The sequence below is a fragment of the Anas acuta genome, chromosome 3 (genome assembly GCF_963932015.1).
Source record: "Anas acuta chromosome 3, bAnaAcu1.1, whole genome shotgun sequence".
In the NCBI taxonomy this organism is placed as follows: Eukaryota; Metazoa; Chordata; class Aves; order Anseriformes; family Anatidae; genus Anas; species Anas acuta.
The window spans coordinates 48,302,215-48,318,217 of NC_088981.1; the positions used below are offsets into that span (position 1 = coordinate 48,302,215).

The 16,003-nt window shown below is 39.2% G+C and overlaps 1 protein-coding gene across 1 annotated transcript in view; it reads right to left on the reverse strand.

Annotated features, from left to right (window-relative positions):
• IGF2R (insulin like growth factor 2 receptor) overlaps positions 1 to 16,003 on the reverse strand; it is a 53,502-nt gene that overhangs the window by 20,943 nt on the left and 16,556 nt on the right. Inside the window, exons 8-27 of the mRNA XM_068676980.1 lie at positions 15,122 to 15,284; positions 14,775 to 14,955; positions 13,904 to 14,007; positions 13,347 to 13,511; positions 12,884 to 13,024; positions 12,404 to 12,550; positions 11,381 to 11,512; positions 10,787 to 10,934; positions 9,353 to 9,530; positions 8,659 to 8,774; positions 8,099 to 8,261; positions 7,288 to 7,467; positions 6,301 to 6,402; positions 5,594 to 5,695; positions 4,781 to 4,955; positions 3,800 to 3,967; positions 3,124 to 3,267; positions 2,111 to 2,289; positions 1,699 to 1,786; positions 74 to 280 (exon numbers count right to left, since the gene is read on the reverse strand). Coding sequence (XP_068533081.1) covers positions 74 to 280; positions 1,699 to 1,786; positions 2,111 to 2,289; positions 3,124 to 3,267; positions 3,800 to 3,967; positions 4,781 to 4,955; positions 5,594 to 5,695; positions 6,301 to 6,402; positions 7,288 to 7,467; positions 8,099 to 8,261; positions 8,659 to 8,774; positions 9,353 to 9,530; positions 10,787 to 10,934; positions 11,381 to 11,512; positions 12,404 to 12,550; positions 12,884 to 13,024; positions 13,347 to 13,511; positions 13,904 to 14,007; positions 14,775 to 14,955; positions 15,122 to 15,284 — 2,983 coding nt within the window. The remainder of the gene's footprint in view (positions 1 to 73; positions 281 to 1,698; positions 1,787 to 2,110; positions 2,290 to 3,123; positions 3,268 to 3,799; positions 3,968 to 4,780; positions 4,956 to 5,593; positions 5,696 to 6,300; positions 6,403 to 7,287; positions 7,468 to 8,098; positions 8,262 to 8,658; positions 8,775 to 9,352; positions 9,531 to 10,786; positions 10,935 to 11,380; positions 11,513 to 12,403; positions 12,551 to 12,883; positions 13,025 to 13,346; positions 13,512 to 13,903; positions 14,008 to 14,774; positions 14,956 to 15,121; positions 15,285 to 16,003) is intronic.

Consider the following 16,003-nt stretch of genomic DNA (forward strand, 5'->3'; position numbering starts at 1 on the left):
AACATACTATGTGATAAATTAATAGCTCTTGCTACTCTTTCCACTTTAAGTTCCTTCTGATCAAGTGCCATACCTGCTACTTTTCTGAAAGTACTGTCCATCTTCTTTACTTGACACGATGACACGCCCCGAGCCCCTGGCTTGCAGCTTTCTGTTATTTCTCCACAAACTCTGAAGTAGTAGTCATACTCCTCTGTACTCACTTTTATGTCTTTATTGGAAAGTGGCTTCAAATTATAAACATGACCATACCTCGGATCTTTCACCTGGCAATTCTCTCCTTTAAAGGAAAGAGAAGAATTAAAATACAATCTTGTATCTGTGAGCCATACCAAATACATTTAGACAGCTAAGGCCTCCTGGCACAACTAAGGCCACAAAAGCTAAGTAGCTGGCACTCCATGGGAATGACACTAGAGAACCATTTAAATCCAGCTAATCAGGTTGTCTTGAGAAGTCACTAAGACCTAGAACAATAAAACTAATGCACAAATACAATTTATATATAAAAAAATAACAGAGACATAAGAGCTACACTGTACTTCAAAAATTACATCAGCCTGGCCTGACAGGCTCTTCCCTTCAGCAAGGCTGAAGGTTAAGGACAGAACCAGAGACACTAGAAGTCCAGCACTTGCTTGATTATCTGGAAAGAACAGTGAGGTCACATGGCTGAAGCAAAAGTTGTCCGTCTTCCATCTTCCTGTAACAGTTACCAAGTCTGCAGAGTTAGGTTATAACTGATATAGGAATCATTGCCTAGAGCTTAAAGCCACACAGAGTCAACAGAGAAAAGGTTTGAGAATCATCTGGTTTCATGGGTTTAATCAGCTGAGAAGCACCTGTAACATTACTGCTGATTAAGCCCCCAGGTTTGAAGTGACACTTGGCTTTGAAAATTTTAAAAAGATCAGATCGTATCACATGATTACTGTGCTTTCCTCAATCCCCTAACAAGCTGATACCAAGACGAATGACAAGGAAGAGGGAACTGATACAAAACCACAACTCTCGTCAACAGCATGCTGCACTGTACTTGTGTGCTACAGAGCAGCAGCTTGATAAGCATTCTTCTTGTAGCCTTGTACCACATGAGATGATTGACAGTGTCAACTACATTGAGTACAGATGCAACAGATACTTTACAGGAAGTCTGATATTTCAGAAGGTATTATCTACATTCACAAGGTCTTATCTACAAGCTGCAAAACAAAGCTCTTAAAGGGCAGAGAAGATACCTGCACACTCAGTTTCCTACCAACTGAATATAAGAACTAGAGCCTGCGATTCCTTCTTGCATGTCCTGAAGTCAACTGTAAACTGATACTCTCCCCTCTGGTGTCTCCACCATTGCCTAGTGAGAGTCAAGTTCACAATACAATTTCTAGTTTTTGGTGGGGAACAAGAAAACATTTGACAGGCACAGGATCAACCACATTTCAATGAAATCTAACACTTACCAATATTTGCAAGACTAACAAGTTTCACTGTGATTTAACAAGGTAGCACCATGATTTGATCAGAAAGTATTTTTCCTGTTAGATTGGGAATCTTTGCTGGACTAAGTCTCTGAATATATTTCCCTCGACAAGCCAGCATCTTTTACAGAAAGACTTGTAGGGCAAGAAAACAAATGTAGCTCCAATAGGTATTCACTTCTTGTGCACATTTGATACTTGAAAGCTTAACTACACATACCTTCTGCTTTGTGAACAGGGCAGGCTGCCAAGGTTCTCCAAACAAATACAAACTCACAGTCGTTTTCTTGCTCAAACACTGGTGAACCCTACAAGAAAAAAGCCATGTGAAGGAGATCTACTAGAAACTACACTGCAAGTCCCAAAACGTACATGAAGAATCCGTTTTCAATGGGGTTGCACAGTCTAAGGTCTCTTACCAAATTTCTGTACCTATTTTGATCAAAGCTATCTGCAATACAGTTCACTGTTGCGTTCAAAGGGCTCAGGAAAGCAGTTGAAAGACAAGTGAAATGCCTACATACAAGATACTGTCGTTCTAACTGAATCAGTCTATTCCAAAAGAAGAGAAACTGTTTATGGTGTAAGTCAAGGCTCTTAAATCTGTAATAGCTACTAGCACAGAAAATTACCATTGTCTGATCGCACTGAAAGATTATACGTGTAGAATAACGTTGCTTATCTCTGCACGTATCACCATTCAAGTAAATAATGCTTAGTGACCCATCAGTAGCAGCCTGTGGATTTATCTGAATGACTCCAAGGTTCTTGCTTGTATCAGCGTATTTCACACAGGATCCTATGGCTCCACCTACAGGAAAATGCCAGAAAAACATATTTTAGTTCAAAGCTTCGTCAACAAGTTATCTTTACTGTAAGACAACATAATGAAATAACTTGAAGAGAGCTTTGAGCGTTCAGCACAGTTCAAACTCCTGAAGCACAACACAGCAGACATTTCCATAAGTGGGGAGACACTGTGTGCCTAGAGGCTTTGAGGAAGAGAACAAGTCACAGTTCTACATTCTCTGAAATCTTTAAAACTGTATTAATCTGTCCTTATGGACTCAGAAGGCTAGAGCAACATGTTTAAATCATACTGTCTAGAAAGGCAGTACAACACGCATGGCATAAGCTTCTCATTCAGACTTCATTCAGTTAAGAAGCATCAACATTTAACTTGCCTTTAAAAAAAAAGTCCAGATACTTGTTAATACTCCCCCACAACAGCTTTCCCCAAGTGCTTTTCCACACATCTCAACACAAGAGTCCTGATTAGCATTAAGACTGCTCTCAGTTTGAGAATATCTGCAATACTTCATCATCTTAGACATTGGAACAGGCTGTCCAGGGAGGTGGTGGAATCACCGTCCCTGGGAGTGTTCAAGGAAAGGTTGGACCTGGTGCTTAGGGACATGGTTTAGGGGGGTGACATTGGTCGTAGAGGTACAGTTGGACTAAATGATCTTGGAGATCTTTTCCAATTTTAATGATTCTATGATTATACCGCTGTGAGGTATGTGAAGTTCAGCAACTAAACAGGCAAGATTGAAGAAATTGTATTAAAGTAACAAGGGTTATCATTCTGCATGCAAGGTCTGGCACCAGAAATCAGAACTTAAGAACTGCTTGCCATTTGGCTTACCAGGGCATCCAGGCACAGAGGGCAAAGGTTTGCAAACATTCAAGAAAAATGTTCTTTTCTTCGCATTCTTGGAAGTATCTATAGCAACCCACGGTTCACTCTCTTTGCTCAAGTCACTTAAGTCATATTCATTACCAGCAGCATCTGGAAGAGATGTGGTACATGCAGTAAACTGAAAGACCTGCTAGACAGTTGCAGTATAGTACCAGGTTTCAAATGATATGTTTCACTGATGAACGCACATAATTCAAGGTATTTTTCAGAATCACATTAGACATCCACTGAGACAAGATATTGTTCGCATAGAGATAGAGCTATACAAGATTAAAATCCAATTCTCTTGATAATCAGTTTAGCTACCACAAGCAATTATTCCACAATTCACAGGTGGATTTTTCTACAAGCAATACAAATTTAACCTGCTTTCTTCAGAGTTAGACTGAAGTGGCATTTACTTTCCATATTAGCTTTTCATCTGTTTTTATAAGTTAAACGTGCTTTAAACAACTCATTTCCTCTCCCTCTGTACAACATATCTGAAGACCTCAGGCCTCAAACTTCTTCAGACCAGGCATCCTTAAGTTATCCCAAAGCCCTTCTCCATAGAAGCTTGTGGTGTTCAGTTAATCCTTCCAAGAGTTGTTGAACAAAGCCCACCTGAATCCCAGGTACTTACCTGTAACCTGACAATCTACAGGAGCAGGAGCACAGGCCAGAGCTGTGTGAAACTCAAAGAAAGTATCATGGATGTTCAGTACGCTGTTTATCTCTTCACGCACAAACTTAAGCTCTCCAGGATATGAATCATTACAAATGAAAGTCACAGTGAAAGTGTCTGATGTCCCTGTAAAACAGAGTTATCTGCTGCTGGTTTACTCAAGAATATTTAAGTTGAAGTTCAAGCTAACACTTGACTTTAACATTTTCTAACCACTTCTTCTGTTTAGGCAAACACTACATTCTGTTTATGTGCTTCTTGAACATTAAAAGTATAAGCCTTCTTTAGAGACCTGTGCTAAAGTGCTTAGCAGTCTCAAGCAACTTTCCAAATGGGAGACAGATAGCATTACCACATTTCAAAGAGCAGAATTACATTCACTTAAGTGTGCTCCCCATGTCTGACATATGAGAAGAAACAAAAACCCACAAGACATCAAATCAGTTATACCAGCAACCCCTACATTGCATTACACAAAAGGTGGGGTTTTATTTAGGTTGTGTAATATCTTTAAACAACTTAATGTGTGCTACTCAAAAAGTATCAATACTTGTTTTCGTTTTTCTTTCCACAGCCCATGATTACAATTAAGTGGAGGGGAGTATTTGTCTTCATTGTATCCTACAGTAATCAGAAAGGTAGAAGCTCTAGCAGTGAAATACACAATGGCTCAATCACTTGTTTTGGTATGTGTTACACAATGAAAAATCATCATGGCTATGAAAATGATAAAATGAGATATCACCACAACAATTTGTACAGACAACCAACACAACTGAACCATTATCATTTTCATGATTTGATTTCTTCCTAGTTTTAATATGAACTAGCCTGTTTAAGTGATTAACATCAAACACAGGTGGTTTTACAACATGAACAGACAGGGAATGAGGACCATTTACAGAAAATTAATACATTGTCACAACTTCCTGAACTCACCTGATACCACACGAAGAGGACCTCTGTAGGTAAGAGTTAGAACTCCCTCACCAGACAGATAAAGAGTTTTGTCCAATTCCACCATCCTCACTGATGTCAGATTTTCTGCTTCACATCCAGCAGCTTGTTTTCCATTGATTTCACCACAATCTGGCATGGGCCCACAAATGTTTAGCTAGAAGTTTTAAAAACATGAGTGTACACAGAGTTAACCACATCAGAAAAAATAGACCTATTTACTCATTTACGTATAAGTGAGTTTTACTTGTTAAAGCCTGATTTCAAACATCACAAGATGTTTCACTTCCACACTGCAAGACAACCAACTACACAGGAACAGCAACTACACAGTCCACAAGTTCTCCCCACTGGAAGTACAGGATGTAGTTTAACAACCAAAAAACAACAACTATGGTACTATCTGTAGATAGCCTAGAACTAATGAGATAGGCAAGCCAAATTAAGAGCACTGATATGGATAGATTAAGTCCATTTCTAGGCTTTCACCATCCATTTTTAACACTAGCAGATAATCTCATAATTATACAACGAAGTCCATAATTAGTCTATACATAGCCTTGTGGTGCCACTACAATGAGACTGATTTTTAGCTTTGCTATATAACATCTATACTTTTAAGACTATTTGAAATGATGAAGCAAGTTACCTTCTATTTTTTTCTCAAGTACAATACTTTTTTGTCAAATCTAATCTCATAAAATACTGTACAAGAACTCCATTTCACTAATCTTGACCAGAAGAAATACAACAGCAATATCCATAAGCAACAGGTTGTACAGTCAGAATTCTTACCAAGAATTTTTTCCCAATTCCTGTTGCCATATAGCCTTTTCCTGAAGCTAATGGTTGCAGATTGAATAAAAAGCCACTGTTTGGATCTCGCACAGAGCAGGTCTGCAAGAGAAAAATTACAACATTATTCTCTCACTCTGCATTTCTGGTGTTTAAGTTCTACTTCTAGCTTGCTTAAAGAGTCGAAGTAGAAATTTACATATATACCTATCCTGTCTAGGAAGCAGGAACTTAATTTGGACAACCAGAGTACAGCTCTGGCAGTAGCAACACTTCAATTCTTTTGCACAGTTGTCCACTGACAGTCATATCAAGATATCGAAGTGTAGTTCAACAGGTGTCATCTACCAGGTTAGCTAAGAGCAAAGAAATTTTAATTGAAGGATACTTCTACTCTAATGTGACCACTTTAAGACCTGTAAATGAGAAGCAATTGAGTAGCCCAGTGTAAAGAAGTGAGCCTCATTTGATGATCTGTACACAAACAAGGACAACAGAAGTCCTTACGTATACATTCAACTTTACTAGCAAACTCATAAGGGAATGAAACATCCAATGCCATAGCAAGCCATTCTTCCTTGAGTGCACACTGTACCACTTTGGCCAAAAGTTACATACTTCACAAACACATCAAGACGACAGACACATCACATGCCAGAAAAATAGCACGTGAAGACCATGAACACATTTGTCTCACGCTTTCTCACCTGAGAATCATCTTTTGTTTCCTTAATTGGACAAGCAGCTTCAGTTTCCCATAAGAACGTGACTACACATTCCTGAATAGATATAAACCGTGGGCTGCTACTCTGGAAACAGAAAGAGAAAAGACCAGAATCAAGGCAAATGTAATGGCCAACACCTTCCCATGTTTGAGATTCTGCTTTAAAATTGCAATGTTCTAAAAGATTCTACTACAAAAGCACAGAATTTCCAACCCAATTTCCTCACTCCTTTTTATTTTTGAAAGTCAGGAGAACTGAGTCTGATATACAAATATTCAAATGCAGTTCAAAACTGAACCCAGACACATATCACACCTTTCTTCAGTCTAAGTTTTGGAGAGTTTGGGGTATAAGGTACAGTACACTAAAAAAAAAAATGAAGTACCACAAAACACTGTCAGCTGAGGGAACTGCAATAGTAATTACTCAATTCATTTCAGTGCTTTCAGGCAAAAACAAAAGTTTGTAACTGCATCACGTCCCAGATTTTTACCATATGTCTTGGGGAGAAGAGCAAGTGAGGGGAATAAGACTTGCAGATTCACAAGCTATCATGAAAAAGTTTAGGCAAGCTTCAGTGGTTCCCCCCCAGTCTAAAATTTGGCAAAAGTTTTACAGAATTAAGAATGCATCTAGAATCAAGCTATAGAGATGCAAAACCTCAGCCTGAAAATGCACTTTACAATGTTCTTCCTCTTAAGGGGATCTGCAATGTCTGTATGTGTAACTCCTCATGCACTTTTTCATGCTAATTAAACTAGCCTGAAGCATCAATTTCCACTAGGGTTATTAGTTGTTAGCTATTTCTTTCTTATGATAAAATACTGAATCTCATATACATGTTTCTCTGGCATCTAATTTAAAATAGAGATATAAAAACAAAGTTAAGACCCCAAGAAGTCTGTTATCATTAAACGCTTGATGGAAAGCCTCCTATGATAGAACAACTGAATGATCATTTGTCCTTACCAGAGTGCCCCTGGAACAGACAAAGTGGATGGTGGTGGTATAAGTTGTCATCTTTCCATCAGCATTGATGCACACAGAGCCATTTGAATAGGTTAGAAGAATGTGACCAGGTCTTTCAACTACTAATTCTTTGCTGGCAACACCAAGATTGCTAATAGAGGTGGCTTCATAGTAAGAATCCTAGAAATACAGAAAACTGTCAGCAACTTCAAATTCAAGTGCACCGTTACAGAAATGCCCAACAAGATGGTACCTACCACAATAACCTTATATACAGAAGATTACCTTGAGTTTTGAATGCGACTGAGAGGTCTAGAGATCCCTCCATATTTCTCCCCCATTCCATATTTAAGATACACATTTAAGCACCAGGAAGTTTTACTTTATATTAAGGTGCTTAGAGTGCCTCAGAAATCATCCCCATCTCACCAGCTACACAGCTCAGGAGTTTAGGGAGGCCTACACCTCATATGCAATAACTACAATTTAATTTGTGCAGCTCTTTAAAACAGTATGTAGAAGGCTCCAGTCATTCTTAGAGCACGCCTTACTTATCTGTCATGCTTAGGAAAGTTTAAAAAAAACACTAGCAGAAGTTGAGAGTGAGAACCTTGTAAAAATTAAAGCTTTGGTGTTTCAAGAGGCTGGTAGAAGTCTGCCATACTGCAGTGACTATGCCAGTACTAAGGATGCACAGGATACCATTGTATGCTGCACAAAGGGGCCAAAACTGACATGCTCATCTTGTACTCCCCTTTAACTCAATCACTTGGGCAAATCAGCTCTGAGCTGGGACAAAAACACTACTCACATGATCGTGTCGATATTCCATCTGACACACAGATGCTCGTCGGTCACATCCTGGAACAGCAAGCAGTGGTCGACAGACATTTATGTAGTACTTTTTGCGCTCACTTGGTCTTGAATTATCCATGGCATACCAGTTTCCACCTCTCTTCTCTGATTTTGCTAAACTGAGTGAGGAAAAAGTTCATGCTGGGATTCACATGTTATTTGTATATTCCCTCTAGCTTTAAGTTTCAAGAAAGAAACTGCAAGGCATTTCAGTTTGCATTTCATGTAACTTTTTCCCCTCATTTTTAAGTGTCACAAAAAATTACTCCTAGGAAAATAGAAAACAGTCAAAGCAAGTTAAGTAAAGCCAACCCAAAAAGTCAACTTACACCTCAGGAGGTGTCAATATACCAGATTGAAATATCTCCGTTTCAAGATACTTGCATTTAAGACTGTCAGAAGAGATGACTTTTCTAGTGCATTTTATGCGTGAAACCAGTGTCATCCGGAGTTATACAATCAGCTAGAACACTGACCTAAAATAGCCAAGTTCACACAAAGACTGCGTTACTTTACCTCGACAAGTCATATTGATCCATGGTGTTGGGATCAGTCACAATACATTCCAAGGGCAGTTCAGGACAGGCATATTCTGTGTACCACCTGAAGTTGTAGGTATTTTTATCTTCTACCTAAAAAAACAGCAGAATAGGTCAAGGGAGGCTTTCATACAGACTACTATGTAAAGCAACACTACTCCTTTGTATGTTAGGTTTATTTCCCCCTGGGTCTTGGGATGCACTTTCTCAGACTGATTAGTACAGGTCAGTCCATTTTCACATTGATCTTGCCATTATTTCCCTGCTGTAACACCAAAAGCACTTGCAAAAACAACCATAGCAACATAACTACTGTTGACTGTGTTACAGGGCACAGTCCTAGCACTTCAGATCTCTGGCCAAGAAACATGGCTTTTTTTCCCCCCTGATTTGAAATACAAAAGCATCAAAAGCACAAGTAATTATATGGCCCAGAAACTAGAGAATAGAGAATAGTGAGGTGAGAACCTTGATGCAGGTCAACAGTTTACTGTTTAGTAGGCAAGATGAGTACAGGCTGATACACCAAGAAAAATACCTGTTTTGTTGAGCAGTCTGCTTTATAGATATGGTTATTTCCATCCACAAATCTCTGCTGTACCAGCCTAGCAGTGATTACCTGCATGTTTTACAGATGCAGAGAGTTCCCTTCTTCATATGTAACTTCTTACCTGATATTCAGGCTGACCTACTCCAGCCTGACGGTCACACAGGAAAGTTATGAGAGTAGATCGCTGTGTTTTCTTCTCGTCATTATATGCTGTACCATTTTTGTAGGTCAGCTGAATCAGACCATCGTAATATGAAAGTTTGGAATTAGGCAGACCAAGACTCCAAAACTGCTTCTTACTAGAAAAGAAAAACAGGCTCTGAGACTGTGCAGAATTCAGATGTAGTTATCTTACAGAAAAGTCAGCCAAACAGTAGGCACACAGGTTATGTTTATAGAATACTCTGTATTAAGACAAAAGGATTCATCAAGATTGAGTAGACAAGTTCAAAAACTAAGATGAAAACGACTGCTAAAAACAAACAACCAAGAACATGTGTCCTTCTTTGGGAAGCTAATGAAGTTATACCTTACTTAGGTACCTAGAATACTAATGCTCCATTCTCTAGAACAGTGACAGAAAAGAATGGGCTTCAAACTGCAGACACCCGAACACCAAGCTCATGCTGGTTTCATGCAACCACGTGAGGATGGCAAAGATCTAGGATTCCACAACAACAAGTCTTCTCACTTAATAAAACTGCCTTTATATGCTCTTAGCTCAGGATCAGCTTTTGTCTAGGAGAGTTTCTTTACTCTGACTTCATGTCAGACTAGCTCTGTCAGACCTAGTCTAACCACCTTCCCCCACACAGGTGCAGCAAACCCTCCTTAACTGGAGAATACCCCAGGACCAAGCAAAGTCAAGTACAATTGTATGTGAGTGCACTACACCACATCTCTAGCAATAGGCTGACCTGGAATCTTAAGTGTTGCACAGATACTACACCTTAGATGTGGCTGGTAGAAGATGGAACAATGCTGCTTACAGAGTAGTTGTGCACATTGGGACTGTGCCTGCATTTTTACTGACGGAAACGTGCTGTAACACCCAAGTTCTGAGCTCTGCCTCACATAAGGCAGCTGCTACTCAGCCTTAGGACCTTGGCTAACCTAGGCAGTAGTTCTTCTTTACAGCAAACACTCTTCAAACCCAGCTGACTTGAATTCAAAGTGCAAGTTGGCTTAATACAGCTGGAGCAGTCAATACACAGCTTAAAACCCCTCTGGGAACACTCACAGAAAAAATATCCTGAACTGAATGGGGCCCACAAGGATCATCAAGTCCAACTGGCTGCACACATGACCACCCAAAAAAAATCATACCATATGTCTGAAGGCTGAGCAATGGACACTCTCAAAAGCTAATTGCAGGCAAGATCACATACACTTCGCTTGAAATAGTTGGCAGCATAATTACTACACTGACACTTATTTTACATGCAAGTTACCTGAATCTACTGCAGGTAGTAATTACTTTACATGCAAATTGGTCACTGTTAGATAACATCACACAACAGGAGATCTATTACAAGTAACAGAACTAGCAACTTACCTTTGTGTTACTTGGCATGCTGCTGATTGTGTGTGACACAATTCGACTGGCACACTGCCACAGATATTTATGTAGAACAAATATTGTGAAGTATTAACTAAGTAGTACCCGTTTTTCTTGTCCAGTGGTGATAAATCAAAAGAGAAGCCTAACAGGGAAGGAATAAAATTTCATTCAGCCCAATATTCAGTCACAGTTTTTCCTGTCATCTCTCAAATTTTGATTCTACCAGCCATATGGCTAGTTATTATACAGACACGTTCCCCTAAACGTATCTCCCCTTCCATGTAATTGTTCCAGAAACATGGAAATTCAGACACAGTGGAAGCATGTGCTTTCTTATAGATGAATTTACTACAGTCAAGTACAAGTTACACCTACTTCCCCACACACACACTAGTAAGAGCATTAAGCTCACACTGGTCTCATTTTAACATGTGCATATACTTCAAAACTCTGTGCTCCAGTGTTTTAGATGCTTAGACTTACAACAAGTTCACTTTGATTTTGCACAGAAAGAGGACTTAATGCTCAATGCCATGGCAGAAGTCCTATCCTTGAAGGCCCTTCAGTTTGGCCAACATAAACACATACCTGCCTGAGCATCAGAGACTTGACAGTTATCTCCTTCAGTTTTAGACAGGACACATGCAGCAGCAGTATACCAGTCAAAAGCATATGAACATTCGCCTTCAGACATCAAGATTGGAGCGCTTTCTAGATCACCTGGTATTGAAAGAGCAACATGTTAAACAACACTCAGTACAGTCAGGCTGCCAAAATTATTACCCTAAGCCTACAAACACCGACTTCTCCCCAAAAGGGGACCAGAAGTAATGAAGTACCTCTCCTGTGAAAATAAGGACCACAATCAACAATTCCTTACACTAGTTCTTTGCATCCTTCTCCCCAGGTTTAGCCAAGAGGTGAGGATGTACTGCTCAGTCTGTTCCCAAGAACTCTCTCACACTCCAAAAACGTTTCTTTTGATATGCAAGCTGGGAGCTTGGCTATAAAGCAACAGGTTTATCAGAACTAGTGCATGACCTGATCTGAACAGTCAACACGCAAAGGATTTAGCTTCCTCAGGCTGAGGTGCAAAAATTCAAGATTACTATTTCCCAGGAAGACGTTATACTAGTGGGCTATTATAGGGAGATGAAAATTAACAGCTTCTGCCAGTGTTCCTGCTTACTGTAAAATGCAAGCAGTTCAGAGAAAACTTATTGAAAAAGGTTAACATAAATGAATACATGTATGGTTCAGAACCAGTCTTTTCTATCAAGACAATCTACAGGTAGAAAGTGCTTTCTAGAGGTTGCAAGTATTCACAAAGCTTTAGTCACTTAAACTTACCTTACATCGTTTTGAAAATCTCAGCTCAAGAGATTATTAAGTATTCTTGAATATTCAAAGAACACTTTTATAAAACATGAACAGAGATAGATACCTGCAGTTAAATTGCTATCATCCTAGCAAACAATAGTCCTTCAATTTTTGCATACAAGAAAATGAAAAACAAAGACAAATACTAAGATTTAGCACTCACGCCTGGGAATATGAAGTGATCTCCATTTTTTAACTGGATTAAAGAAAAAAAGGTGTGGATATTCCTACCTGGTCTGCATATAAGAGTGATGACAGTTTTGATTTTTTTGTTAACACCACAGCTGTCTCCATTTGAATAGACAAGTTGAATATTTTCTCCAACCTTTTTAGGCGAAGAAACAAATGTTCCAAGATTCCTGCTCTTGTTTTGTTTATCTGCAAGGAGAGCAAAGGCATCACTTTTTTCCCCTAGAAAGTTTACTCTATGAAGAGAATATTAACTAGCCAAATGGAAAGTCATAAGAAAGCATGACATTACAAGTTGGTTTTCAACCTTCCCTAGACCGTTCTACATGCCATGGAGGAAAGTGTAATACCATTCAGCTGTTAGGAAAGTATACTGGTATCATGTCTTTTGAGGTCTTTAGCAGCACAAGGGAATTATGCTCCTAACTTCCATTTCCTCAAGTAACAGAAGGCATCCAGTGCAGACCTTTTGCATTTACAAAGGAAGAAACACCAAGCCTTCAGAGATTTAAAAAGACTCACCTACAGAGCAAATAGCAGCAGTATCTGGGCAGAGGGAAGCTCCTCCTTTCTTCAGCACTTTATGGCAGATGTTGATGTAATAATGTTTCCTTCCTGCCTCTGAAAAGCTACTGTCAACAGCTTCCCAGTTCTGGGCTGAATCTGAAATACAGACAGTCACTAAGAACAAGTCAGCTAGCTTAATCATTCCAGCCTCTCAATTCCAAAACACCGTTCATCACAGAAAAACAGAGTCCCTTAAGACGACAATAACCAAGACAGTCACAGATACGGCTACTTTCCTAATGCGATTATTTCTTTTGAGAGGATGGAACTGGGTGCCAGTACCCCAGAAAAATACCAAGGAAAGTGACAGCCAAATTGTGTTCTGCTAAGGAATTGCAATGACATTAGAAATGGCACGTAAATTCAGAACAGAAGTTTCAGAACAAAAGTAACTGAAAGTGAGCTTTCACTGCCATACCTGAACTGCGGATCAGAGGTGACAAATCATAGTGTTTTCTCTTATCAGAAACTCTGCAAAGGAGATCTTCTCTTTCTTTAACACATGCGTATTTTGTATCCCAAGTGAAAAAATAGGTGCAGTCCACTTCGCCAGTAAACACTGGAGTCCCTCTACCATCATTACCTTAACATTGAAGATGAATACACAGAGATAAGGTTTCCAGCAGGAAGAGAAAAAAAGCAAGAGATATTCGAGAACTCAATGCAATGAGCAAGGAAGACAGAAAAACCACAAGTCCTGTGCAGCAAAAGAATTTATTTTGTTGTTAAACTATTGACTAAGAAAAATAGGTATTTTCATGCCTCAATATTCTTTATCACCAGTGCTGATTTAACATATCAGTGCTACTATGGTGTACAAAACGATCCTGCAAACTACAGAAATTAGTGCTTACTCTAGCAATATTTATTTCTTGTGTTAAATGTGGCTCAAAGCATGCATTCCTTTGAGCATAAGGTCTACCAGCAAGCACAGAAGTCAAACTCTGAGCAGTCACCACAGCTGATTATACTCACCTGCGGTTTCATTGCACTCAAAGTTTATGACTGTCATTCTCTCAAAGCCGGAACTACATGCATCCCCATTCGGATAAATTAAAGTGAGATCCCCATCAGAATATCTGAGTGAAAAGTCAGTTTTAGATAGAAATGTGATCAGGCAATAACGCAGTGTTCTCCTCATAACAGAAGCCATATTTTATTCTACTTTTTTTTTTTTAATTTAATCATCTCACTCAAGAGGGAAGACAGATGCTTGTTCAACATTAATACTGATATTTCTACTGCAACAAAGGCTTCCAGCCTCAGTGGAACATTTCTTCATATTATTTATTTCATGGCTATTTTTGCAGGTGGAAGAAGCCATAGCCCCTGGACGACTGCTCTTACATGTCTGCCATATGCATACATACAGAATGAAAGATCGTACCTAAGCGAAGAACCTCTTTGCTATTGTCCCAGTATGAGAACCCTCAGGTTCTTAAACACACACTAATTCCTGAACTCAAGTAATCTTGAGTATGATTAATACGTGATTAATTCTTGCAAATGAGCTAAAGCTAAAACATCCAGCCCTGATGCCACACTGCATGCAAAACTCAAGAAGGGCAAGATGCAGTACAGCAGTCTGCAGTTCCGACAAAGTTGGTGAAAGTTTCCTTCCTGTGTAGGCATTGGCCCCTACCAATCCCATTTGCTCCTGTTTGCTAATGCCATCTTGGCATACTGTTACTGTTTTCCTACACAACACCAAGCACGAATGCTTGCATTTTGTATCCAATATTGCTTACAAGACAAATAAGGGCGTCAAAGTAGGAAACAAAGAACAATCATCATTCAGGTAACTTAGCACAGCTAAAGAGCCTGGAAATATTTTTAATATACATACCTTAGGGTCTGGTTCTCAAATCTTCCTGCCACTTTTTGTTGATTATTCAAAAATTTTACTTGGCAAGATGAAGTGTATCCCGTGCTGTCCTTGCAGTTACCTGCACTAGTTTTCCCGCATACATTCAAGTAATAGTAATACTCATCTTTGTCATCTTTGGCTAAATACGGTGTGACATAATCTGAATAAACAAAAAAAAGTGTTATAGCAGAACAGACAAAGTCTACCAAAATCTACTTGTCAGGTATCACCCAAATATCTAGATAGGGTATTATTCCCAGTCTCCAAACATGGAAACAAAACTGATTAGTAGCACCACAGACTCAAAAGAAAAATAGTGAGCTTACCTGGAAGTTGAGTAAGTGGTCTCAAGTCAATGGAGATATCATGTTGCTCGTTAGTCAGAAGACAGCTTTTACTCTCCAGGTAATCCCTGTGACAGGCATACTCAGTAACCCACTCAATTTCATACCGGCAATTTGTTTTTGCAGTGAGTCTGGGACCTGCACTCTGATACAGAAGTAATCAGGATTAAAATTACAAGTGTAGAGATGTACTTGAAATGGAATCCCTCAATTAATGAGGTCACATTTGTTTCAGGTGAGTAATGAGCAGCTTCACCTCGTAATAAATTGCTTATGATCTGCAAACACCATCTCTGGCTATTCAGGTATTGACTATAGAATAAAACAGCTCTTACTGATTATGTGCCAAACTACTAGAAGTCTAAAAAGAAGTAAAGCATCAGCCATTAGCAGAGGATTAGAAGTAAAGTACATTTAAAAAAGCGTTTTTTATTTTACGTGTTGGCGAAAGAGAACATGGAGGTCAAATTGCTGAGCACAGCTTGGATTGTGTTTGCCTCTGGGGATTCCTCAAAAACAGGAACAGATGAAGTATTCTCTGAAGGCAAAGCAGCCTCTTAGCACTGGACATTTTAGCAACTTTAACTTCCCTCAGTCCAAATCAGGATAAGAGGTAGTATTTGACAATTCTTTAGCCAACACTTTCATTGGATGCTTTTTTCTGTAGAGAAATATTTTTGCACCTCTTGAAGAGGAACATTTAGAAGCTCACTGATTCACGTAACTAAAACAGGCAGATACACAGGTAAATATCATGGAAGTTACAGGCACAGTTAACATTACCAATACCATTCATGCTATGTGTGTGCATAGTTATGCTGATGTATTACGAAGTGACATCAGAGGACACCCCATGTCACCCAG